The sequence below is a fragment of the Canis lupus genome, chromosome 11 (genome assembly GCF_003254725.2).
Source record: "Canis lupus dingo isolate Sandy chromosome 11, ASM325472v2, whole genome shotgun sequence".
Lineage (NCBI taxonomy): Eukaryota > Metazoa > Chordata > Mammalia > Carnivora > Canidae > Canis > Canis lupus.
This window is the reverse complement of record NC_064253.1, coordinates 6,307,008-6,331,554: the sequence shown is the minus strand read 5'-3', so window position 1 is coordinate 6,331,554 and position 24,547 is coordinate 6,307,008. Positions and strand designations below refer to the sequence as shown.

Below are 24,547 nucleotides of genomic sequence, written 5' to 3'. Positions count from 1 at the left end.
TCAACTTCTGTTCTGTTTTGCTAAGCGCTGTGTGGTATGACTTGGTGATGGCGTTATTCTGTTGGAAAAGTCTTGTTTCTTTTCTGACTCATTACGATGTCCCCTAACTTAGCCCGATCTGTGATCTCCTCGCTTCTTTTCATTTCCTGATGTGGGTGCCTTAATGATGTCACATCCGTGCGTACAGCATCTCCCGGGATGTGAGAGTTTCGTGGGTTTTGCAAGGGCCTCTGGCGGGTGCTCTTTTCACTGGGTCGATTGTCTCATGGGAATGTGACATTTGTGTGCCCCGGCTTTAGGAGCTAAATATACTCTGGAATTGTTTCTAAAATATCACACATTTCCCCACTAAGCAGAAAATGTGTCCCGCTCACCAGCTAGCTGAGGAGGAGTCAAGTGCCCCATGCCTTTTGTATTTTGGCTGCAGAATAAAAGGCCAGTGAGCCAAGGAGCCCACAGCTCTGCCCTGCAGATTGGCAGGACACCACTGGGCTGACCCTACTTTTTTCCCACCACAGCCTCCAAACAGCCCTGCATTTCCAGAGTATGTTTGCTTGCCTTTTTCTTTCTTTTCCTCGCTGTGTCTTTCGTCTTTATTTAATCCTGTGCGTCCCTCATATTCTGTCAAAGCACCAATCCTCACCTTGCAATCTAACCCCCTTCTGCTACCATTGTTCTCAGCCTCCCCCTTGCAAAATAATAGACCCAAGCCCTCTGCCCTTCTGTGGAATGTTCCAAGGCTCTTTCCTTCTACACTGTGAGTAGCATTCGGACGCTGTGTGTACATATACAGTCATACTAACAAAGCCTGAGAAGGGGCCTGTAAGGCTCACAGAAGCATTATCACCGAAAATGAAGCAATTTTCTCTCTCAGTAACTGGCCTTGCCCTTCATTACCCTACTGGCCTTGTCTAATGTCTCTTGTCCTTGCTGCTTTTCTTTAAAATTGCCTGATATCTTTCAAGCCCTAGATTCATTAGTAAAAACACAGCCAACCGCTCTGTTTTATCTCTGGGTCCCTAGATGTCTGGAGCCTCCAGAGCCAGCCCTTTAATCACCAAGTTGATAAATTGGATGCAGCCCTGGCTACTTCTTTCTTGGTTTTGCCACATTTAAAAATATATATTATTTATTCATCCTATAACTATTGAGGTGGTAATGAGTAGTTACAAAGAGGCTCTAATTACATATGAATAAGAAAGAAAATCCACTTTATTTTTAGATCTGGCTTGTCTCCCCCCACCTCCCTTCCCACAGCAAAAGAAATAAGAGCTTTCTTTTTTAGCTTAAGCAATACTGAAAATTAATAGCCACTCCTGTGCCTCTTGTTTCTGACCAAAAGTAATAATACCATAAAACCTGATTTCCAAGAAGACTGCAAGATATGTGAGGAAATTAGCCATGTACTGATCTGCCAAGAGAGCTGTGTAGCATAAATATAAAATGTAAATGCTGACCGCTGCTGTTAGGACACAAGAATAAATCAGAACACAAGAAAATCCCCTACTTCAGACTTTATAGAGTCCTTGCGAGCTGTCAGAAAACAGATAAAATAGTCAATATATACAAAGATGTTCTCATTTGATTGGAAATGCCAGCGTTGTAGTATGCTTATATATTTTGGGAAATCTTTAAAGTAAGATATTATCAATTACATCTAGTCAAGTGGATATACTCATTACAGACAAGAAAAAGATGTAGAAACAGAATTTAAATTAGAGATCAAATGAATAATTTAAACTAAAACATACAGTAAATGTTGAATATATTTTAATCAATGTACAAGCTATTTGTGTAAGCAATTTTTACTTTGGGAAATAATATTGCAGTAAGATTCATAAGGCCTGTAAAGTATGGTGATGAGTATGTTCTCTGTATTTCATAACAATCCTGAACAGAAGTTTCCAGATGATAGAGTTAATCAATGATTCCTCTAACACTATGTAGCCTACAACAGTAGGGCCTCCCTGTAGGACAGGTGGTTCCTTACGTGACAGGATTTAGACAGCAAGGGATATCACGGCCTTCAAGAATACTGAACCCTGTGCTGCAAGGTCAGGGCTTTTTCTTTTTTTTTTTTTTTTTAATTTATTTTTTATTGGTGTTCAATTTACTAACATACAGAATAACACCCAGTGCCCGTCACCCATGGTCAGGGCTTTTTCATTTCTCTTCCAGTCTTCTTGGTTATGTCGAGGGGCAAGTCCCAGTTTGGTGCTTTATGATTAAGAACTCCCTTCACTTGCTATTATCCCACTCTGACAAGAAGAGACAGGCTTCAGACTGGGGGCTTTGCCATATAGCTGGAACTAGGTGGACATTAATGCTGTTTGCTTTCAGTTATTTTTTTATGGTTACCTTTTTCCCCCATTGATGATAGTGACATAAGGTTTCTACTTGAAATTCATTTTAAAGGTAACTTAAATAAAATACTAAGTAAATGCAAATGCAGGAAGTGTTACAAGGGTATAAAATTATTAGGTAAGATGCCTTGGTATCACTAAAACTGTGGTATTGGCAGCTGAATGACCAAAGTTTGGGTTACTTTGGCTTAGAGCAATTATAGGAGTCCAATGAGGATTAAACTACTACCAAAACATCGCTTCTGGCATTTGGAAGAACAAGATTCATAACTGCCACGCTCCTGTTGGCTGGGCTCTGAGGGTTGCAATGAGATGATCTAGTGCTCTTCTGATATCTCCTCCCACTGGTGAGCTTTGTGACTGGGGATGAGAAGTTTGATCAAGTGGGAGTTTAGAGAAAAATGGATTTAGACTAGAGGGAAACTACTCATTCTAGTCTTGTTAAGCATCTGGTGAGGTTTTTCTCCAGACCAGCAGTGAGGACCCAAGTATACCTGTAGCCCTATTATTTCCCAGCCTGTGGCCTAGGCAGGTGTTCCATCAGCACTCCTGCTGCCTGTCTACTTTTCCGTTTCCGAACGGACTCGTGATAACAGTGTGTTCCTCTGACCTGGCGGTAACCTGCACTTGACCCTTTTTGCCCTTTGCTCTCATTCAAACTCTACCTATTTTGAGTCTCAAACCCTTAGAACCAGGCTTAACTCATTAACAAGCTGAGAAACCCAATTTTAGGTGAGCACCGTAGATCAGGGAGCCTGGCTCCGATTGCTCTAGCATTTTTAACAGCCTCCAATGCTTAAAATCTAATGGATTGGCGATTTTTAAAGTGCCCCGATTCTCTCAATGGGTCAAGTTATTTTGTGGCTCCTATCAAGTTTTTATGTAGGTGATCCTACATACCGAGAAAATTATTAGTGATGACCATAGTAAAGAGAGTAAAACAAGCTTCTCTTCTTTTCCTGACTCCTAAACTTGGGCCAGATTTTCTCTGCCATTTCCTCAGTAACATTACCATAACAAAAATGTTTTCTGAGGCCTCTCAAGCAAAATTTATCACTGGCTCCACAGCACAGTACTGGATGCCAATAAGAAGTTAGAGGCTACACTAGAGATAGACGCGGTTCCTATCCAAGAAATAGCAAACCGCCAGACAGACGAAGCACACGTAGACAAGAAAGTGCAGCAGAAAGCCTCTCTGACCACCACTGCCTGTATGAACAAGGCAAAAGTGCTCATCACAGACTTGAGCAAAGGGCATTAGACAACTGAAGGCAGTTTGGCTGATGTCAAGGACACAGCCCTTGGAAGAGGGTTTCTCAGCCCTTCCTTTCAGCTCCAGTGCAGCAGTGGTCATATGCCACTGGACAGCGGGGAGGTGGGAGGAGGTATGTTCGGTGTGGGATTCATAGTTTAAGATTTTGTGGAGGTGCTGCCAAACTCAGGCTTATTTTTAACAGCCTTAACTTTGTTTCAAAAAGACTGAAGCTCTTGATAATTTGCATAGTGTTTATTAGTAAAACCTATAGCATCAGCCATTTTTAAATGTGCCGGTAGGGCAGTCTTGGAGAATTCAGAGAAGAGAGTTTGGTTTGATGGGGAGGACTACCAGGGAGCAGGACAGGAGGCTTCTCCTTCCACCCCACAATCCACATCTGAGTGGACCAGGTAGGACTGGGCATGCACAGAGCCCAAGAACACTAAAAGATGGGGATTGACTGCTATTGCTCCAACAAGCATCCTGAATTAAAATTCACTTATTTCTGTCTTGAGCATTGGAGGAAAGCTATCCTTCAAAGTCCATAAAAAGTATCTATGTTGCTACTGCTGCTGCTAATCAAATACAAGATACAATTCTTGAAATGTAGTCCATTGGTATTTTAATTTGTAAATAATGCTATACTGGCCCCATAAAGGTTTCAGATCATTTTTATTACTCTCTGTTAAGCTATTTTAATCTCCAAAGTGTATATGGGTTCAAAGAATATTTGTAGGAATCATTCAAAACACATTATTTAGGGGTAGCAGAGTAAGATTACTAAATAAAATACAGAATTCCTAGTTAAAATTGATTTTCAGACAAGCTATGAATAATTTCTAGGGTAAGTATGTCCTACAGGTTGCATGAGACATACTTATACCAAAGCATTATTATCCCATTGAAGTTGAAATTTAACCAGATATTCTGTATACTTGCTACCTGGCAATCCTACTGGAAAAGACTGCTGTTAATTTATTCAATGAGTACATAAAATCTAATCTCTAGGCTACATCTTCCAACTCTTAGAAAACCCTAGAAAAACCCATGTAAGAGGAATTAAAGTAAAAGTTTCATCTGTGAAAAATCTTACCATTTAGAGAATTATCCCTAAAAGTTATACATGCATTTGGAATGTGATAGAGTAATTTAAAAGATTATCCCTGAATGGTGGCTTTCAAATGCCACTTTTTAAAAAATTTATTTATTTTAAAGATAGAGCACGGGCAGAGGGACAAGCAGACTCCCTGTAGAGCACGGAGCCCACAGCAACTTAATCTCACAACCCTGAGGTCATGACCTGAGCCGAAACCAAGAATTGGACACCTAACCGACTGAGCCACCCAGTTGCCACTCAAAAGCCACTTTTAAAAGTGAGAATAGCTCAGAAATCAAATTGTCCCTAAAAAGGGCATGGTTTAAACTATTGGTTCCTTCTAATTGTATTTAACCTCAGGTTTTTATCAACTGTTATGTTACCCTAACATGTTATTTTTTTCTTTATGTGGCTTCCCTTTTTTTCCCATTTCTTATTCCCATGGCTTTGAAGGAGATTAAGTGGAATCCAGAAAGCACTATAAAATCTGTTTAATGATGGTGACAATAACCCTAGCTCAAAGAAAAGCAAAACAGCAGCCTCAATTTCCTTCTTCATGCATTTAACAAACAGCCAAAAGGTGCTATCCGCAGACTGTGTTACAGTGGGTGCTGATCTGAATTCAACCTAAGTTCTCAAATGAAGGAAATCATGGTTTCGTTAGGGGGGTGGGGTACATGCAGGTGACCTCTTGGCTAGCCAGTGGGGCAGAGTCAGTAAGGGAAGTAAAGGAGAGGAGAGTCAGCAGAGGTCTGAGAGAAGAGGAAAGGAGACACAACTCTGATCCGAGCCGGGGGGCAGGGAAGGGTCTTGCAACAGTACTGAAGGGTAAGAGGAAGGAGGACATTGCAAACTAAACAAGCCACAGGATCAGGACGTGGAGCTAGGGAAGTACGGAGTGTGCAGTGACTAAAATAATCCGGTATTTAGGGGGCCAGAATGGGACCTGAGACGGAAAGGGTAGTCTGGAGCCTTACAAGTTATGCTAAGGGACTCGAGCTGTAGCTGTGAGCAGAGGGGATAGGAAGGTGGATGGGTGGGGAAAAGGGACGAAAGGAGAGAAAGACAGATCGAGAGGATGATAGACGTGTAACAAATGGATCATTCAATCATATTAGGTCATTAGCTTACATATATATAGTAAGTTTGGGAAATGGAACTTCACATCTGTTCTGGATCTACTTCTCTGTTTCTACACCTCACCGGCATTTCCCTGGTAGATGCTCCTTGCCAAGCTCTGAGTTCTATCCAAGGTAAAGCTCCAAGCAAACTGAACTCCAAATCTGAGCTTCTCCTGTCTCTAGTTAAAACACTGGGATGCATGGCACAGAGTTTTCATCGAGATCAGATACTGAAATTGGGGAAGACTGAGAAAGAAATAATATATATTTCTAATATATAATATAATCCAGGGTGCCACCATTTAATTTTACTATATTAATATTTCCCTGTCACCTATCAGAAGAGGAATCTATTTGAATAACCGAGGAAAGCAGTATTGTAAGCAGGTCAGGTGCCAGGCTTTCGGACAGATGATGTGCAGGTCTCCATGTGAGCATGCGCTGGGGAGGAGGGGCACGGACGGAGATGCCCATGTGGAAGGCTGTAATTGTTCTTTCAGCAGCATGGGCAGAGATGTAGATTTGATCTAATTAATTTTGTATCCTCCTGACAACTTGCTGAATTTATCTAAGGTCTTGATGAGATTATTGTGGAAAGGGTAGATGGAAAAAAAAAAAAAGTTAAATGTCAGCCATGTAGGAAGCTGTTTCATCTCCCTGCCTGCCTGAATCTGCACACCAATATTTAAACTTTCTTTTCGAGAAATACCAACTAAAACCTTTTTTTCTTCACCTAACATCCATTTTCTTATAAAAATGAAGGGTTTAAATTAAGATTATGGAGACTTGAACTTTTTCTTCTAAAATTAGCAACTTAAACCTTAAGGTATTTTAAAAATCAAATCGTGTTCTAGAGTGCTTCTTACGTTTAATTCTGTAGCCGCTTTTTCAAGCCACATCACCCTTGACATGAATTCATTTTACCCCCACCCTTTCCCCTCAATCTTTTTTTCCACTCTCTCATATCTTTTGCACAAACACACACACAATGACAAAGTTTTCTGACAGCTTAATGGAACCTTCAAGGGCTACAGGGACCAGGTTAGGCATGATCTTATTAACTGAACATCTGGAGTACTTAAAAATTAGCTCTTTAATTGGTTCGACCGCACAGTGTTCATCTAAAATTTGTTTTGACCTAACAATAAAATTGTAAAGATTCGATTTGTATTTTGGATCATGTGTAATAGTGGAAAAGTAATAGCTTTATCTCAAAACTTTCTTTCTGATAGCTTTATTTCCTGGAGTTAAAAAAAAAAAAAAAAAAAAAACAACACCTTGTTATAAGGTTCAATCTGTAAACCTTACTGTTCCTTGGACAAAGTAGCCTAGAAAAGGCCAAAGAGTGGAACTGGGAAATTTCCTGAGGACAGCTTCTCTTTTCTTGACATTATACGTGAGCACGGCCTTGAAAGCTGTTAAGTGTTGCTCAGAATACATAATTCATGTCCTTACCATAAAGAACAAGGGGAAGGAAAAGCTGTATTCACGTGCCAGTCTCAGGAAGCTATAGGCCATGCGAGCAATAGGCCAAGTCCTGTGAAGTGGAGGGGCTGCGCTGCAGGCCTAAAAGGATCTGCACAAACCGCATCAAGTGTACATCTCCCAGCCCCTTCAATCACAGAAAAGCCCTGAAGTAAACCAGTAAAAAGTAAATGGCTATACTCAAATATATCAAGTGCACAGTAGACAGGATCTTAATCGGTGTCAGAAAGCTAATTATGGACCGTGTGAAGGTTTGTCATCTTTAATTAATATTTCGTAAGCTCTTGTAAGCATATAGCCTGGGAACTATATTCGTAAAGAGATTCATTTCTAATGGGATAATAGGAATTTCCCACTCCAATTACTTTTAAATTTCATAATTTTGAAAAGGATGCATCCTTTTTAAATATGTTTCTACAATTACATTTCTTCACTGAAGGCAGAGGCAGTCATGAACTGTACAGAAATAATGGAAGTTCAGTGCAGTCACCACTGACAATGCTTTATTAGGAGGGAAAACGGTGTCAAGAAATTTACAGGGCAGCAACCTGCATTATGCCTAACCTTTTGGACATATAAAGCTTGTCATTTCCAGTCCTACAGCCTCTTGTTATTCATAAATAATAGATAACACTGGACACAATCATCTGACATTTGTTAAGGCAATAAATATACCCTAAGTGCTGATGGGTCTCACACTGCATGATTTAAAAGCACACAGCAGAAATTCAATGTAACTTAAAATGTCTTATATAATTCTATGGATTTGCAGATTCAGTTCCACTCAGCAGATCTGTAAGCACTAAGCCCTGTTCGGTACACTGTTGTGCGAGGTATTTTTATTATGATAGAGCAGGACGTTGATTTGGGAAATGAACTCCAGTCCTTCCTTCCGATGCAGAAATATAAAAGAATCTCGCAGTTTCTTAATCTCTTGTCTGATCAAACAGGAGGAGGAGGAGGAGGAGGAGAAAGAAAGATGCCCTGACCCACCATCAAATGTTGCTTGATGGCCGTGCATTATTTGAGTGGAGTCCATTTCGAAGTGATTTTGACATAACGTGCAGGCCTCTACAGGAGGTTGCTCTAGTTAGCGTGAGCCCCCAAGAGACTTTGCTTCTTCTGTCCCTGGGACCCAGTCCTGACAGGGCTGACCCAATCTAGGACCTCTCTGGGCTCTGTAGTACCAACCACTACCTGAAGGCCCCTGTGACCGGGATGGGGAGCATCAGAAACTCCCTCTCCACCGCCCCATGTCTTCATGCTGGGGCAAATAAAGAGACCACAGGCATTTTTCCAACAGCTTTTGGCTCTAGCAAATTGGGCTGATTCTGTTACAGCAGGGCCACTGTGTTTCAGGCCATATGTCAAAGCTTCTGTCAGGTACCAAGGGAAACTGTCAGGGATTTGTTTGTCTTTCCAATAAAATCACATTAATTTTATATTCTTTGTCAGAATATGGTAACTGCACTAAAGAACTGTGATACCTGAGACCCACTAAATACCCTTACTTTGAACATCAAGGAAGGTTTATTTATATATATTAGAAATCCCTTTGAAAGTCTGGCTGTGCACTGCCTCGATGGTACCTGAGGCTGGACTTTAAAGCTGAACATTTGTTTTCTGGCATGTCATTCATGTCATGTAGGACAGTGTTTCTCAAGTTTTAGTGAAAATAAGAATCATCTGGAGGACTTGTTAAACCACAGATTTCTGAACCTCAACTCCAGAGATCCTGATTCAGAAAGTCTGGGTGGGACCCAAGGATTTATATTCCTAACAAGTTCCAGGTGATGCTGATGCTGAGCAGCAATGAGTTAAGACACAGACTTGCTTCCTCATATTTGTTTTCTCTTTGCTTTGTGGAGGAAAAAAATATCAAAGCACTGCAAATAATTCAAAGAATCACCTGAATTTCACAATATTAGTGAAATTTTAGTGGGAATCCACTTCCGTATTTTGTAGCTTTGATGTCTCGTGAGAGCAAAGCAAGAAGATGGGACTAGGAAGTTGGAAAACAGAAGCACTTTGCCTGGTTTCAGAAACTGCTTAGATTCTGGGTTTCCAGTCTTTTCAGAAAGAAAACCTCAAAAAGAAGGGAAATAAACCACACAAATTCTGCAAAAATTTTGCCCATCTGAAGTTATCATTACCTTTACAAAGACAGTGACAGTCCTAACAAATGCAACCACAGACCAACATCTCAGGGAATGGCTTTGAAAAATGATCTTATGGTGCCCAAGCTAGACCTCCATCCATGCTGTGGGGCCACACTCCCATAGTGCCAAGTGGAAAACCTCAGAAATCTGAGGGCTCCCCCTGGCACAAGGGAAAATTAAGCTGCTTTCCCTCTAAAAAATGTGAAAGAGAATGAATTTCATGCTCGCTCTCCCTTTTCGGCCTGTGATGGCATCCTGACAACAACAACAACAAAAATGCATCAATTTCAAAGGTGACAGAACTGGAAGTGGCTTCACCCACAGACAACCACAGTAAGCACATGAGTTTTAAAATAGCTTCTGAACTGAGGATATTAAACAGCCAGGAAGCTGTCTCTACTTTGGCAAGGTCAGTCATTAACTTGATACATCTTGGGGACCATGGTTCCTCCCAGCACCTAATCTTCAACTTGCCAGGAAAAAAAGGAAAATAAAAGGAAAAGGAAAGTTTGAGTTATATACTCTGAGCCCATTTCCATGGCTGCTGGTGTTTCAGTTTATTCTTAAACCATCTGGTTTGCATTATGCCCTAAAACAAGAGAAGGCTCTTTCCTGCCGAGATAACCACAGAGAGTTCCCACTACTCTTTCAGGATGGTCATCTCCATTGGGTGGGGCATGGCTCTGAGGACAAATTGTCTCCAGTTAGGGTTTTTCCCCCCTATTTGTTTTCTTCTCTCTTAATAGGGATTACAGCCGGCCTTGTGTGGTTAGCAGCCACGATGCCTGGCCCATGATTAGTTCATTCATTCATACTGCCTTGCAGGACTGTGAGCCTGGCATTTTGTTGCAATAAGATTTTCAAACAAGAAAAATTGGGTTGTTAGATTCCATTCACCCAAGTTGTTATGAGGATTTCAAGGAAATTGCAGGCTTGTCTTACTATGAAGGAAAATCAAGAGTTTATTTTTAGGGGATCCTACTCCAGGGCTTTTCTTGGTGTTTTGCCATCTTTGTTAGCTCTCAGACCCAACACGAAACCCGCTCTGGCTCGGCCGTGAAGGAAATGTCCATCCTCCTTTTTGCCTTTGCATATTTCTCTAAAGGACACAGAGAGGCTTTGTTGTCTTTGTGGTCACCGGGTCCGCTTTACACAGATGCCTATTAATCACTTCACTATGGAGACAGACACATCCATCATATCACAGCAGCTCCAAAACAGGCAGTCCAGTGAGCAAGGGTGAGAGGGAAAAGTGCGTGCTTAACCATTTCGAGGTCCTGGCTGCCAGGGCCTCATGTACTTAGCAAGGTAACTGGGCGGGCATGGGTTGGGTAGGGGTCTTCCTTGGCATTTTAACAGGTGCAGTTGATTTTATGTGTTTTCACTGGTCTCGTATCATGCTTTGATAGGACAGCCATCTCCCAGTTATTTCTGCAGGATGCAGGGATTAAGTATAGGTGAAAAAAAGTTTTGATTTTAAAAACAGTTACAGTAAATTTAGATGGACTAGCTGTACTTCTGATGCAAAGGTGTTGACTCTCTGAAGCCAGTTGTTTGTCAGTAGCGCATTCAACATCAAGCAGAATAAGCTGAAAGTCCGCTTTCTCAGGCAAGCGACCCTTCAAATTGCAGGTAAATTAACCAAGAACTTTCCTTCCGAAATTGACATGTCTTCTAAATATCTTTTTTAGCCATTCAAGGCTTTCCACAGCCTGTTTCTAAATGGTGTTTAGCTCTTGCTCTTATTTTTCCTCTACAAGTACGCAGGCATTCCCTCTCTACTTATTAAACAGATATATCCTGAGCACCTTCATGCCTGGGATGTTTAGGGAACATCTCTCTCCTAAAATAATCTAGGTGAGAAAAACAAACCTCAAGTAACATAAGAGTAATGATTTTAGGAGAGAGAAGTGCAGACCTCCAGGGCACTCGTAGAAGAGCTAACCTGGTCAGAGGAAGTTGGAAAAGGCTTCCTCGTCCAAGCTAAGGCCAAAAAACAGAGTCAGAAGAATGGGGGGTGGGGGTGGAGGGGTGAGCAGGGATATTCCAGACACAGTGAACAGCCTATGTGAATGCCCAGAAGCAGGGGAGTGTACGGCCAAGTGGCTGGTACCTAGAGCCTGAGAGACTAGACGGGAGTTAGACCATTCCCTGTTAAGAACACAGTTTTCTCGTCCTTTCCCTCCGGGCACTGGTCTTACTGCTCTCTGCTTCCGCTGACAGCCTTCAAAGCCTTAAGGCTTGGCGCAAACGCCACCTCCTAGGCTGCAGTAGAAGCAGTGTCTCCTGAGGCTTCCCCACTCTGGACGTAGTTCACACGCGCGCGGGCCTTCGCCCCTGGGGGTGGCAGGCCGTGTGCCCCCTCCACCTTCGCCTCTCCAACGCCTGGCGCTCAGTGGGTGTTTGGGGAAGGCACCCACAAAGGCTGGAGCGGAAACCCTGTCCTACCACGACGGCGAGAGTGAAGGCACCGAGAACATCACCCCCGAACCCCGAGTTAGGAGATCTTGTCCGAGGTATGCCCGAGGTGTGCTGTCCCAGAGCCCGACGCTGGGCTTCCCTTGCAGGTCTCGGCAGCTGTGGGAATCCAGGAGCAGGGCCACCAGAAGCCATTATTTTTTCTAAATAAAGTACTTGATGTCCGAGGTTTCAAAATGTCTTCACATGGTCATCATAGGAAAATTCACAACTGTGTTGGACTTTTTCTTGCTTTATAGTTTGGAACGATTCTTACTTTAATTACATTCTGCAAGACCTGGAGGGTGGGGCTTCAGCCTCCAAAGAGCTTCGAACTGTCCCTCTGAGCCCTCCCTCTAGCATCCCTTCAGCATCTGAAACTCTCTGGGGGGAGTGAAGATTCTATTCTTTCTCAGTTCTGCCAATTTAAGGCATGATTTCAGAGAAATCTCTAAGCCATTGTGTGCCTTGCTTCCTGCAATAAGAAGGTGGAAAGAATAACCATTTAGCACCTCATGACTGGTGAGAAATAGCTGGTGGTTAATGAATCAATGCAAAGGATGTTTCAGATACTGTTTTCATTATAATGCCCCATTTTCAACCGGTGAGAACAGAAGACAGAAGACCCCGGGGTCGTTAGAGGAAGTCATTTCAGTGCCCCAGGGTAGAGAAGCCAACTCTTACCTATCCCCTATGGGGGGGTGTTGGGGGGAAACCTGGAGAGGGAGTACACCGCCCTACAAAGGCCCCTCCACCTTCTCCAAGGTCTCCATGCAGCATCTGAGGCAAGGACCTTCAACAAGCACCCTTTGCAGAGTTGAATGTGTTTTGAATTATTCAATTCCACTGGACTACCAAGTTGTTACAAATAACCCACCTATGCTCATCATCTCTTTTGGAATTATCCCAGAATGAACTTCTCATTTTTAAAATAGTTTCTCTTACTATTATTTTGAACGTATACAGAGTACCTTTATAGATTTCTTTTGTCTATTGGATGTTCGTATGATTATATTCTGTTCTGTGGAGGGAGATATAATTTGGTTCTGTACCTTCAGAAGGTTATGGTCACTGCAAAATGACCCACCAAGTTTAGAGGCCATTTAAAAGTGTCTCTACAACGTACTGCAAATCCATTTATCCGATAATCATTTATTAAGTGCCCAACTAAGAGCTCTGGTGATGGTGAGAGTTATAAATCCACATAAAATATGGTCCAGGCACTGGTTCTTATTGCTCTCTGCTTCAGTTGACATCCTTCAAAGAGCCGAAGGCAGGATTATCTTCACTAGGAGTCTAACCATAACCGCTGTGTTTTGCTCAACATTTCCTGCTTTTGTTGTTTTACTTCTTTCAAAATGCAGGACATATAGGCAGTCCTGAGACAGAGGTACATGTTCCCTTATGTTGCCTCAGCATATCCCTTCAACATTTGGACAGCACAGGGTTTGGAGCTGGGCAGAACAGGTCTATCCCCCTCCACCAAGAGACTCACAGTAAATGGAATCACATGGAGTAGCTGTGACTATTAATCTTAAGCTTTCAGTGAGCTACTAACCCACCGCTTCTCTTTCGAGGCTTCTTTTGACCTATAGATTTGTCCAGCAAACTAAAGCATTTAAGTTCTTTCTTATTTGTTCTGTATTTGCTTCTGGCAAGAACCCAGTAAGGCATTAAATGTATTAACCCCACATTGCAAATAAGGAATAACTGAGGCCCAAAGATGAGAAGTCACTTGCCAAAAGGTCACCCAGCAGTAACTGGGAGCCTAAGACCCCAGGCCTTTGGAGATCTCTAGCGCTGCTTGCACCATCACCCACACCCCGCCCTCTCTGACAAGACCATTGTGTTCAGTCCTTCACAGTGACCAATGTCACAAAGTGGATTTAATCATTTCCATGAATGGCCCTTCACCCTTTTCAGAAATATAAGCAGAAAGCTTTAAATTTGGAAGGCGTTTTCCAAAAACCACTTGTAACTTATCTTCTTCAACTGCACTTTCAACTTAATCTCTGATCTGTTTCTGACTCTGTACAAGGGATTTCTGAATTTGCACAAGCAGATGAGAGAAGCCACCTGCTTCGTGGTAGGTATCTCAAAACTGAAGAGATGCAGGCTTTTAAGACCACTATTTACATAACAAAATGAGATGGGAGGGGCTGTCTGAGACACCATTTTTCCGTATCCTCCTTGATTTGTTAACAACCCAAAAACCTGAGCTCAAATGTCATCTTCTAAAAAAGTTTTACCCAGTGAAAGAGCGAGTGGTCTCCATGAGATTAAGATAGTCAGAGACCTTAAGACAAGAAAGGATAGCTAAAAGTAAAGAAACAATGGATAAACTTGAAATTTTTGCAGTTTTTCCCAATTAAACAATGAAGGAAACAAATGGACCTCTTTAGCCTTAATCTTTCCCTGTTCTTCTTAAGCTGAGAGGTCAATTTAAATTATAAAATACCAAAGTCAATTGTAGAAAACTACCATTATAAGGACACATTTATTGGGAAGACACAGCGCCCCCCCCCCCATTCCGTGCAAATAGGGCTGCCAGGAGATGATCCATGAAATGCCCACTGCTATGAAAACTTTACCTCGTACGTAACCCCCCACCCACCTGCACTGGGGAGGTCTACCCTGTGGTCAGATTCCATGGAGATTGCCAAGTCAACGCGGGAAGTTCAACTCCTTTTATTCACAGGTGTACATTTTTGTGCCATTGTACGTAGGTGGTTAAAAACGTTCAATCCAACCCCAAACCATCAAAACTGAAAGAAAATCAGTTGCTATTTTAGCATTATGGCAAGGAGATGCAAATTTAAGGGAGAAATTTTCATTAGCACAGTTCCTTGGTGACTAGGTATTAAAACATATTTGAATGCAAGACCCCTCGCCGTTTGGGAAGCTCCACGCTGTACAAGGTGTGAGTTCTAGCAGAATTTCCTGCTGTTTTTTAGTCCATTTCTACCCCTCAAAAGTTCATGAATATAAATCTGGAAATATTTGAGAAGTGTCACATTTGGAAATTATTCAGGGTCTTGCCATCTTACACATTCTTTCCCTGGAGGTGAACTGCCTGCCCTGCCCTTAATTACCAAGAGCATTTGTTTAATCACAGAATCTTTGTTTCTCAAGAGGTATTTGCTGCTTCTATTTATTCCCCCTAAAGTCACAATCCTTTGTCACAAGACAATCATTTCCACAGCAACCAACTGTGATGTCACAACTGAGGGGAGGAGGAATGTTTAGAAAGAAGAGAGGATGTTCTCTTCCACAAGCAAAGGTTTCTGAGTTCTAAAACGACTGCTTCCCTAATCAAAATATTTTAACGGAAAGACCCCATGATCAAGCTGCATTTCTTTGAGGTCTCAGCTGTGACATACGAAGCATTTCAGAAGTTGAGGGGCTGCATGTTGTGGCTTAGGAAGGGGTAGAGATTTTTATTTCATTTCATTCTAATTCTGTGCCAGTGATATCTGCCAGTAAAATACATTAAACATATTCCAGAAAGAGTTGATTTAGCAGATGAAAAATGTGTCTCCTGAGACCAGAGAAGGTACATTTTCTGTCTTACTATCATTTCCATAATAGGAACAATGTTTACATTTCCTCAGCCCATGCAGTGCCTCTAATGTATTCATGTTCTTTCGCTCTCCAGAGGCAGGAATTGAGGTATTTGAGATTTTATTTTTTAGCTACCGCATCAAGCACTTAAGATCTGACAATCGTGATGTGTATTCTCACTTGGTATTAAAAAATAAAAGCCTCAGTGTTTGCATTTGATTAGAGTCTCTCAGCTTGGAGGCTGATTAAGCAGGAACAGGGAAAGCAACTTTCTTCAGAAACACAGCATCTTGGTTAATGTAGTGTAAGATTATTGACGGGTGTAGTCACATAATTTTTATTAAATTGATGAGGTTAGCTCTCCCGAAGAATCTCACCGTGACAGCAAACTCTAGCCATAATAATGAGTCCTGACACGTCTCAAACCCACGACAAGGCCCCAAATGGCTCTTCTTTCTCTAAATAGTCATTCAGTTCAAGCAAGGGAAGAGCTTCATTCAGATACTCAGCATATTTACCTGAAATTGAGTGTGCATGGGGTTTGCGGTGGTGTGGTGGTTTTTTTGTTTGTTTGTTTGTTTGTTTGAAGGATGATACAAAATCAGCCTAAACATTTGTAATGTGAGCTTTAGCTGTTTTCTTTCACTGTAAATGACACAAGCTGTCTTTCCTCCAGTTGCCTGAAATGCAAACATAGCTTTTCTCCAGATAGAGGCCACAGTGCCCACAAAGAAGTGGTCAGAAAAGACCCTGGAAGCCTGGAGCATTGTGCCATTTGTTCATTTATTGGACATAAAACTGTTGCCTCTCCCCACCCCCACCCCACCCCAGACTCCAAGTATTTCCACACTCTGAATTTTATGAGGGGAAGATTGAGAAAAGATGAAGGAGAGGGGGAGGAGGGAATAAATTTTGGAAATGAGAAACTGTCATATTCCATAGACTGAAGCAAAGTCGAAAGAGCATGTGCTTGAGAGGGTGGGGGTGGGGGTGGGGGTGGGGGTGGGGGTGGGGGGGAGAAGCACTTTTTCAGAACACAAAGGCGGCCACAAACCAAGGCTGTTTACATACTACCCGGGTGGGCGGGGTGGGGGGGCGGCTTGGGGAGGATTAATCAGCTGATGTTTGGCAAGCTGCGCCCCAAAACAAGTTATGCGGAGGTGCTGTTGTCCCTCACTGCTCTTACTAATGAACGGGGCGACCGCCAAGCAGAAATGAGCCTCCCCGTGTGCTGTGGGTTCTTGACGCCGTATGCGATGTCTGTTGCAGGAGTGATTCGGGAGAGTTACCTCAAAGGCCACGACCAGCTCGTCCCCGTCACCCTCCTGGCCATTGCGGTCATCCTGGCTTTTGTCATGGGGGCCGTCTTCTCCGGCATCATCGTCTACTGCGTCTGCGACCACAGGCGCAAGGACGTGTCCGCGGTGCAGCGCAAGGAGAAGGAGCTCAGCCACTCGCGCCGGGGCTCCATGAGCAGCGTCACCAAGCTCAGCGGCCTCTTCGGGGACACCCAGTCCAAAGACCCGAAGCCGGAGGCCATCCTCACGCCGCTCATGCACAACGGCAAGCTCGCCGCGCCGGGCAGCACGGCCAAGATGCTCATCAAGGCGGACCAGCACCACTTGGACCTGGCGGCCTTGCCCACCCCCGAGTCCACCCCGACGCTGCAGCAGAAGCGGAAGCCCAGCCGCGGCAGCCGCGAGTGGGAGAGGAACCAAAACCTCATCAATGCCTGCACCAAGGACATGCCCCCCATGGGCTCCCCTGTGATCCCCACGGACCTGCCCCTGCGGGCCTCCCCCAGCCACATCCCCAGCGTGGTGGTCCTGCCCATCGCGCAGCAGGGCTACCAGCACGAGTACGTGGACCAGCCCAAGATGAGCGAGGTGGCCCAGATGGCGCTGGAGGACCAGGCGGCCACGCTGGAGTATAAGACCATCAAGGAGCATCTCAGCAGCAAGAGTCCCAACCACGGGGTGACCCTGGTGGAGAACCTGGACAGCCTGCCCCCCAAGGTCCCGCAGCGCGAGGCCTCCCTGGGCCCGCCGGGCGCCTCGCTGTCTCAGAACGGCCTGGGCAAGCGGCTGGAGATGCACCACTCCTCCTCCTACGGCCTTGACTATAAGAGGAGCTACCCCACGAACTCGCTCACGAGAAGCCACCAGGCCACCACGCTCAAAAGAAACAATACTAACTGCTCCAACTCCTCCCACCTGTCCCGGAACCAGAGCTTTGGCCGGGGAGACAACCCGCCGCCCGCCCCGCAGAGGGTGGACTCGATCCAGGTGCACGGCGCGCCGCCGGCGGGCCAGGCGGTGACTGTCGCGCGCCAGCCCAGCCTCAACGCCTACAACTCGCTGACGAGGTCGGGGCTGAAGCGCACGCCCTCGCTAAAGCCGGACGTACCCCCCAAGCCCTCCTTTGCCCCCCTTTCCACCTCCCTGAAGCCCAATGACGCGTGCACATAATGCCAGGGGAGGGGTCAGGTGTCGAAGCCGCGGGAGCGGCCGGGCGCGCCCAGCCGGCGGGGCCCTCCGCTGCCCGAGCCCCCACGGAGCGGAGGACGCCGGCTCCCGGCCCGGGCGCAGCGGGGAGGCGCCGGGCCCCCGGGCCCCCACGCGGGACTCCCCTCCCCTCGCAGGCTCCGCTCTCCCTCACGCTGCGCGACAGGTCGGACTCACGAGAGACTTCAGCGATCATCACAAACACGAGCCAAAAGCACACCCCCCCACCCAGCCACCCGCGCGCGCACACACGCACACACACACACACACACACGCGCACACACACAGGTGAACAGTGCCCGCAACCTTCTGTCCGCGACTGTGCGGGGCGCCGCCCAACAGGGCAGGAGCCCCACCTGCAGACCACAAACACGTTTTTACGAATCATGAAACGCAAAAAGACAGGAATAAAAATAAAAAGTAAAGAATTCATTGATAATTCTAACTCAGACTTTAACAATGGCAGAAGTTTACTATGCGCAGATACTGTGAAATGCCCACCAGTGTTACAGCTTCCTGTTCTGAGCAGACGATGCCGCGTTGGGCAACCAGGTCATAGGTTTCTGCTCCTCTCTTTTAATGAAATAACGTGACCGTTAACGCAAGTAACTCTTTATTTATTGTTCACCCTTTTTTCCTTAAGGAAAGGACTCTTCCACATGCCATCCTACCAACGGCTCTTCAGGAAGCCCCTTGAAGGTTAAACTATTTAACGTGAAATCCATTAACTGGAATAATTGAGTTTATTTTTACAATAAATTCACTGAGTAAATAAGCTGGAGCTGGAATTCTGAGCTTTGTGTTTGGACTGTCTGATCTCTGGCTAGAGGAAAAAGTTGCGAGGGGAATGAATATTTATTGAAACCAACCAGTTAATTTGCTGGTCGGGTCTCTGGCCTCTAACATGCAAAAAATTAATTAGCTTAAAAGTCCTTCCAGATCCTAACTTCTTAACGCAACCGGGAGAGGAACTCTTAGAATGACACATCCCGCGGCCCATTGCTGCCAACGTGGCTTTGTCAGTGGTTCCTACTTTCTGTGAAGGCACCAGCTTGTGAAACCCATCTCATTTCACCTTGCATGTGAGACCGCAAACAAAATCCACTAAAGGTGTGAACTAATTAATATGCTGGCTGCTACCTTGCATAAATTAATGGTTTGCTCACACGGGTTTTTCGTGGGGTTACATCTGTGAATAGCCTCTTTTCCACATGTAAATTTGTGCCTTACACCCTGAGTTGTGTACACTTGTAAACTGTCGTTATGATAAACTTTCCCCCGCCTTTTGAAATAAATGCAGATATTTATTTGACCCTCCCTCCCCCCACTCCCACTCCAGCCCTCTGGAAGATTCCTAGCGTCTAGCAGATGGAAGAAGAATGCAGTGGTGGTGGTGGTGGTTAGAAGCCTGCCCCCCGGGAGAGCTAGGCAGCAGCACACCCTCCAATTCACACTTCCTTCTACTCGTGCCAACTCCAGCCACCCCTTGGCCATGCCACCAAGCATGGACACCAGTGTTGAGGGTGGCAGTACCCTTTCTCCCTCCGGCGCTCCCTGCTTCCCGGTGTTCTCAGATCATTTCAACATGGTGATAGCCTCCTCGGCCAGCAGAGAAGGGACTAACGTCCCAGCCCTCCTCTCTGCCGTGTCCACTGGCTGGAGAGCACGCTGTCTGCGGTGGCCAGACACCTGGAGGGCGTCTCCAGGCCAGGGGCTCGGCACGCACGAGCACTGCACACAGAGACATGACGTGGAAGTAGATACAGGCAGGCTGGTCCCTGCTGTGATGGACGAGTAACTCCAAGTACAAAGCCAACCACGATGGATGCTGCAAAAAACGTTGACTGGGCCAGAAGATTTGTAATTTCTCAAAAAATTTCTTCATCCTTCTGTTATTATTGTTTGTAAGGGGGCGGGTGGGGCGTGTTTTTTCTCCCCCGGTTGGTTCTCATTAGCTCAAGCACACAGAAGGGACTATTGTTTACTCTATCATGAACAAAGAACTGTCAACATACTGTAAACAGTGAGCATTGTTTGGGGTTGTTGTGTTTTTTAACAGTTAAACAGTATATTTGGTGGCCTCTTTGTCTCTTTATTTCCAGTTTGATCTTCTGAGTTTAATCTTGTCTTAAAAAAAAAAAAAAACTTTCAAAGAAAGACTATTTGGAACAATTTTGAGTTTGTTAGTGAAAAAGTGGTACTTCCATAATCAGAGTGAGACCAGGTGTGTCGCGAGGACAGACTGGTAGCTTTGTGTTCCTGCAAACCTCCCGCGCAGTTTTGCTGTCGTTTGGGGTAGGTTTTTGTTGTTTTGTGTCGTTATGCTTTTATTCTGTTTTGTGAGCAGAATCAATGTTCACATCCTGTGAACTCTGTACCCTGAAACCAACCATAAAGTCTCTTCTAGAAACTGAGATCATTGTTTTTCCCTTCTCCCCGAATGAAGCTTGACCCCCAAGAGTATTGACCGGCAGCACCCACGCTCTTGTCCCATGGGTGGGCATCATTGCCTCAGCTGTGTTACGGAGACCTGTGTCAAAACTTCCAGCCCGCGTCCCCACCGCCCCTCAACCCATCACTTGCGGTGTTCTTCCTGAAATGCCCACATGTATTGAGCTGGTCTTTTGCATTTAAGTGTTTTTTTCCCTTTTTTTTTTTCCCCACTGCGTGTGGGGGGAGGGTCCATAAACCTGAGTGTGCCTTTGCTTTCCACCCTTGCTAGACACTGGTAGATGCAACAAACTCAGATTTATATTTGTTGTAAAGTTGTAAAAATATTGTGATGTCACCAATTTTCCTTCCATCTCCACATCCCCTAACATCTGATTCATGACGTAATGTATGTTGTAAAACAGGAAAAAAAAAAAAAAGAAAAGAAAAAAAGGGAAAAAAAAGACAAAAAAAAAAAAGCAAGGAAAAGGCTCTTTATTACTTAAAAGTAATAAAACAAGACTGTTCTACATTATCCTTTGTGTCCTGAATGTTTTTATTTATCTCTTAAGTTTTCCCTTTTGAACCCCATCCTTTGGGGTTGGAGCCTACTCTTTCCCCATCTTCAGAGCATAAATAACAGGGGGTTAGACCCATTTGTTTGCAGTACTCACACCCTGCCCAGCCCACCCCTACCCCCACCCAAATTATGGATGTATTTTCTCCCTCCACCCAGCCCTGAGCAGAGGTTGTAGCAGAAGCCACCGGTAATTAAAAGGCAGAGCACGCATTGACTCCCTCTATTCATTTTATGCATTTTCTTTTTATGGGCTTGTTCATCATCAAACATTTATGGTAGGCTTGATAGTTTAAGAGATCAAGGCTAGGATTTTAGTATGTAGGGTCCACTAAAAATAGATCCCAGCACAGATGTGACTTCAGCCTTTTTACATATTAATAAGATGGAGGGTGCTGGATTTTACTCCTTGTTAGCATTTCTTTCTTATAACCCAGAAGACACGGTGGGAGGTATATTGGGATGCAGCCCTGGATTTTTATTTTGTAGAATAGCATCGCAAGATGTCTAGATAAGGTTTACCCCCCTGGAGTATTTTTTTAAACAGTTATTTAAATAAGCCCTCAGCTACATTATTTCACTTGTGACCTTCTGAAATCTTTTTTTAAGTGTTTTCAGCAGTTCACATGTGGGAAGCTACGGGTTGGGCCTCGGTCAACACCTATAGTGATCCAGTTACCTTTGGGTATTTCCAATTACATTTGTGAATCCCACCCAGAGGGCCTGGCATGTTGGTGCAAAGTTGACTAGAATAAAGTTTCTGGTTCCTCGTTTATAAGAAAAGATGGACGGGCTCTCTGTGATTGCCACTGGGAGTTAGAAGCAAAGTGGCCAAGAGTTTGGGGGCACAAAGCTACATTTGGGCTGGTATTTTTTCTTTTTTAAAGATTTATTTATTGGAATGCCTGGGTGGCTCAGTGCTTGAGCATCTGCCTTGGGTTCAGGGCATAATCCTGGGGTAGGGATTGAGCCCCGCATCGGGCTCCTAACGGGGAGCCTGCTTCTCCATCTGCCTGTGTCTCTGTCTCTCTCCCTGTCATGAATAAGTAAATAAAATCTTTTAAAAAATAAAGATTTAAAAAAATTAAATAAAGATTTATTTATTTATTTATTTGAGAGAGCGAGCACATGCATGGGTGGGGGAGGGGCAGAAGACAAGAAGACACGCTGAGCACAGAGACCAAAATGTGGCTCAATCCTAGGACCCTGAGATTATGACCTGAGCCCAAATCAAGAGTTGGACAGTGAACTGAGTGAGCCGCCCAGGAGCCCCTGAGCTGGTTCTTTAGAATGAGTTCTCTGAACAGCTTTACCAGGCACAAGGATGTCTTGGGCAAAGTTGTCAGGTGCACTGTGCCTGGAAGACAAAAGGTTTATCGGGCCTTGAGCAGGGTCTATGAGAGAACCGCTGGAAAGAAGGCTGGGAATGGGGAGACGAAGAGGAACCTGCTTATCGTGTGCTAGGATTTTAGCTGATGGGCACAGAGCACCTTTGGAGTAGATGAAGCAGTAGACACATGTGTTTGTGCTTTAGAAGGCTACCTGGCAGCGATGTGGAAAATGGACGGGTCCAGAGAAAGGCCAGCAGGCAATGTGCCAAAAGGCATACCAAGTAGGTAGGAACCCACAAGCAAAAACTCCACGTCTTATTTCAGATTCTTTAGGAAACAGAACCAAATCAGCTCTGTGACCATCCTCCCTTCTGCCAAACCGAAGATCTTCCTCCTCCTTATGCGACTGACAGGTTTGCCTGCGCAGCTCTAGCCAAATGCAATCCAGAAAGAATGGTCTGATTTTCATTTTTTAAAAATGGGGAAGCTAAGATCCATTGAATGAAAGGATTTGCCCACGATCCCAAAGCTGATGGTAAAGCAGCTCTTCCAAGAACAAATTCATTGCCTCTCACCCCCACTCATTTACAACATGAGAGCAAGACTAGCCAGGAAGATGGGACACTCCTCCGTGCAGACAGCATCTCATCTCACTCGGGGAGTCCTTCCTCTGGGGGAAAGCCCTGAGTACATGCCTCCCCCTTCCCTTGTGGGGCATCCCAAAGGCTTTCATCTGGGCTGAGTCAAGGGGGCGGGCTGGAGCCCGAATCTCACTGGTTGGAAGCCAGACAATCCTTGCAGTGTAACCCGATTCCTGTTATGGTAGCTTTTGCTGCAGTCAGCTTTGTTCTGGTCTGGTGATGAGGTGACAAGGAGCTGAACAGGTGCAGCCTGCATTTTAGCTGCCCCCCCCCCCTCCGCCGCCATGCCTTCGCTCAGACTCACAATGTGCCTCAGATAACCCAGCTTTTTAACTGTTGTGATGGCTTGCGTGCTTGCTTGAACGCTTGTTGCAGGGTCAGCGGTCTCTGTAGGGTGTTTTGAGACTGCTGGCTAAGTCTCTAAGTCACTAAGGGGTGACTGTCCCAATACAGCCAACAGCCTAGGTGTTCTATGGGGCCGTCGATGGCATCGTAGCTTTCCTTAAATGCCGTGTCCGGTAAAAACACAAACAGGTCTCATTGTTCAGCCTTATCATTTGGCAGAAGCCACACCAAGTGCCTCTGAACTACACACCTACTGCATTTGAACTGCCCAGGGCAAAAGTTCTTTCAAAAAAAAAAAAAAAAAAGTCATTCAGCCAGTCCCATAGAAGTATCTAGAAGGTACCTACAATTTCAGGCACTGGTATGTTTTTGCTTGAGGGACAGGGGTGACAGGGATTTAAAAGAAGGCCTTTATACCAAAATAACACGATTAAGAGCATAATCCTGGTCCTGGCTGAGCACTGTGACAGCTGGGTGCATGTACTTAGTAACCCTTAGAAACCTGCATCTCTCGCTTGTCTTAAAACCAGGTGGTGACGTGTCTCTCGCACAGGATTGGGAAAGAAGGGCTCACATTTATTGATTGGGACTGCCAGACAGATGGGGATCTTCAATATTCCATTTAGAGTATTGTGTATCCTTGGCTCTAACCCCCCGGGATGCTGGGAGGTGGGAGGCCGTTGACCTCCACAGAGCGTTGGGCTGCACTGATGTGCATTAAATGTGCCTGGGCAGAAAAATGTGCAGATGGCCCTCTAGCAAATGGAAATGAAATTTGAGCAAATCAAGAGAGGCAGCTGAGTAGGGGAGAGCTCCCCAGCCCCCTTCTGCAAACACATCTACAAACACACACACACACACACACACACACACACACACACACGCACACAAATGGTATCAAGAGGCTTTCTCCTCTTGGTCTAAGACACAAAATGTCACAGAGGTCAGAATCTGTGTCCTTTTTTTTTTTTTTTAATTTATTCATGAAAAACACAGAGAGGCAGAGACATAGGCAGAGGGGGAAGCAAGCTCCTCATAGGGAGTCCAATGTGAGACTTGATCCCTGAACCGGGATCATGCCCTGACTCAAAGGCAGATGCTCAGCTGCTGAGCCACCCACGTGTCCCCAGAATCTTGTGTCTGCTGAAGGTGGACCCTGTGGAAGTTCTTTTGCCCCTTTTCCAGGTAAAATGTACACCTCCTGGTCGAAAATGAACAGTCA

General features: G+C 44.8%; 1 protein-coding gene across 4 annotated transcripts in view; it reads left to right on the top strand.

Moving 5' to 3' along the window:
- SEMA6A (semaphorin 6A) overlaps positions 1-20,966 on the top strand; it is a 127,030-nt gene extending 106,064 nt beyond the window's left edge. For all 4 annotated transcript variants that reach the window (XM_025446806.3, XM_025446801.3, XM_025446805.3 and 1 more), the window contains one exon: positions 16,767-20,966. In XM_025446806.3, coding sequence (XP_025302591.1) covers positions 16,767-17,965 — 1,199 coding nt within the window. In that variant the 3' untranslated portion in view covers positions 17,966-20,966. The remainder of the gene's footprint in view (positions 1-16,766) is intronic.
- The last annotated feature ends 3,581 nt before the right edge of the window (positions 20,967-24,547 follow it).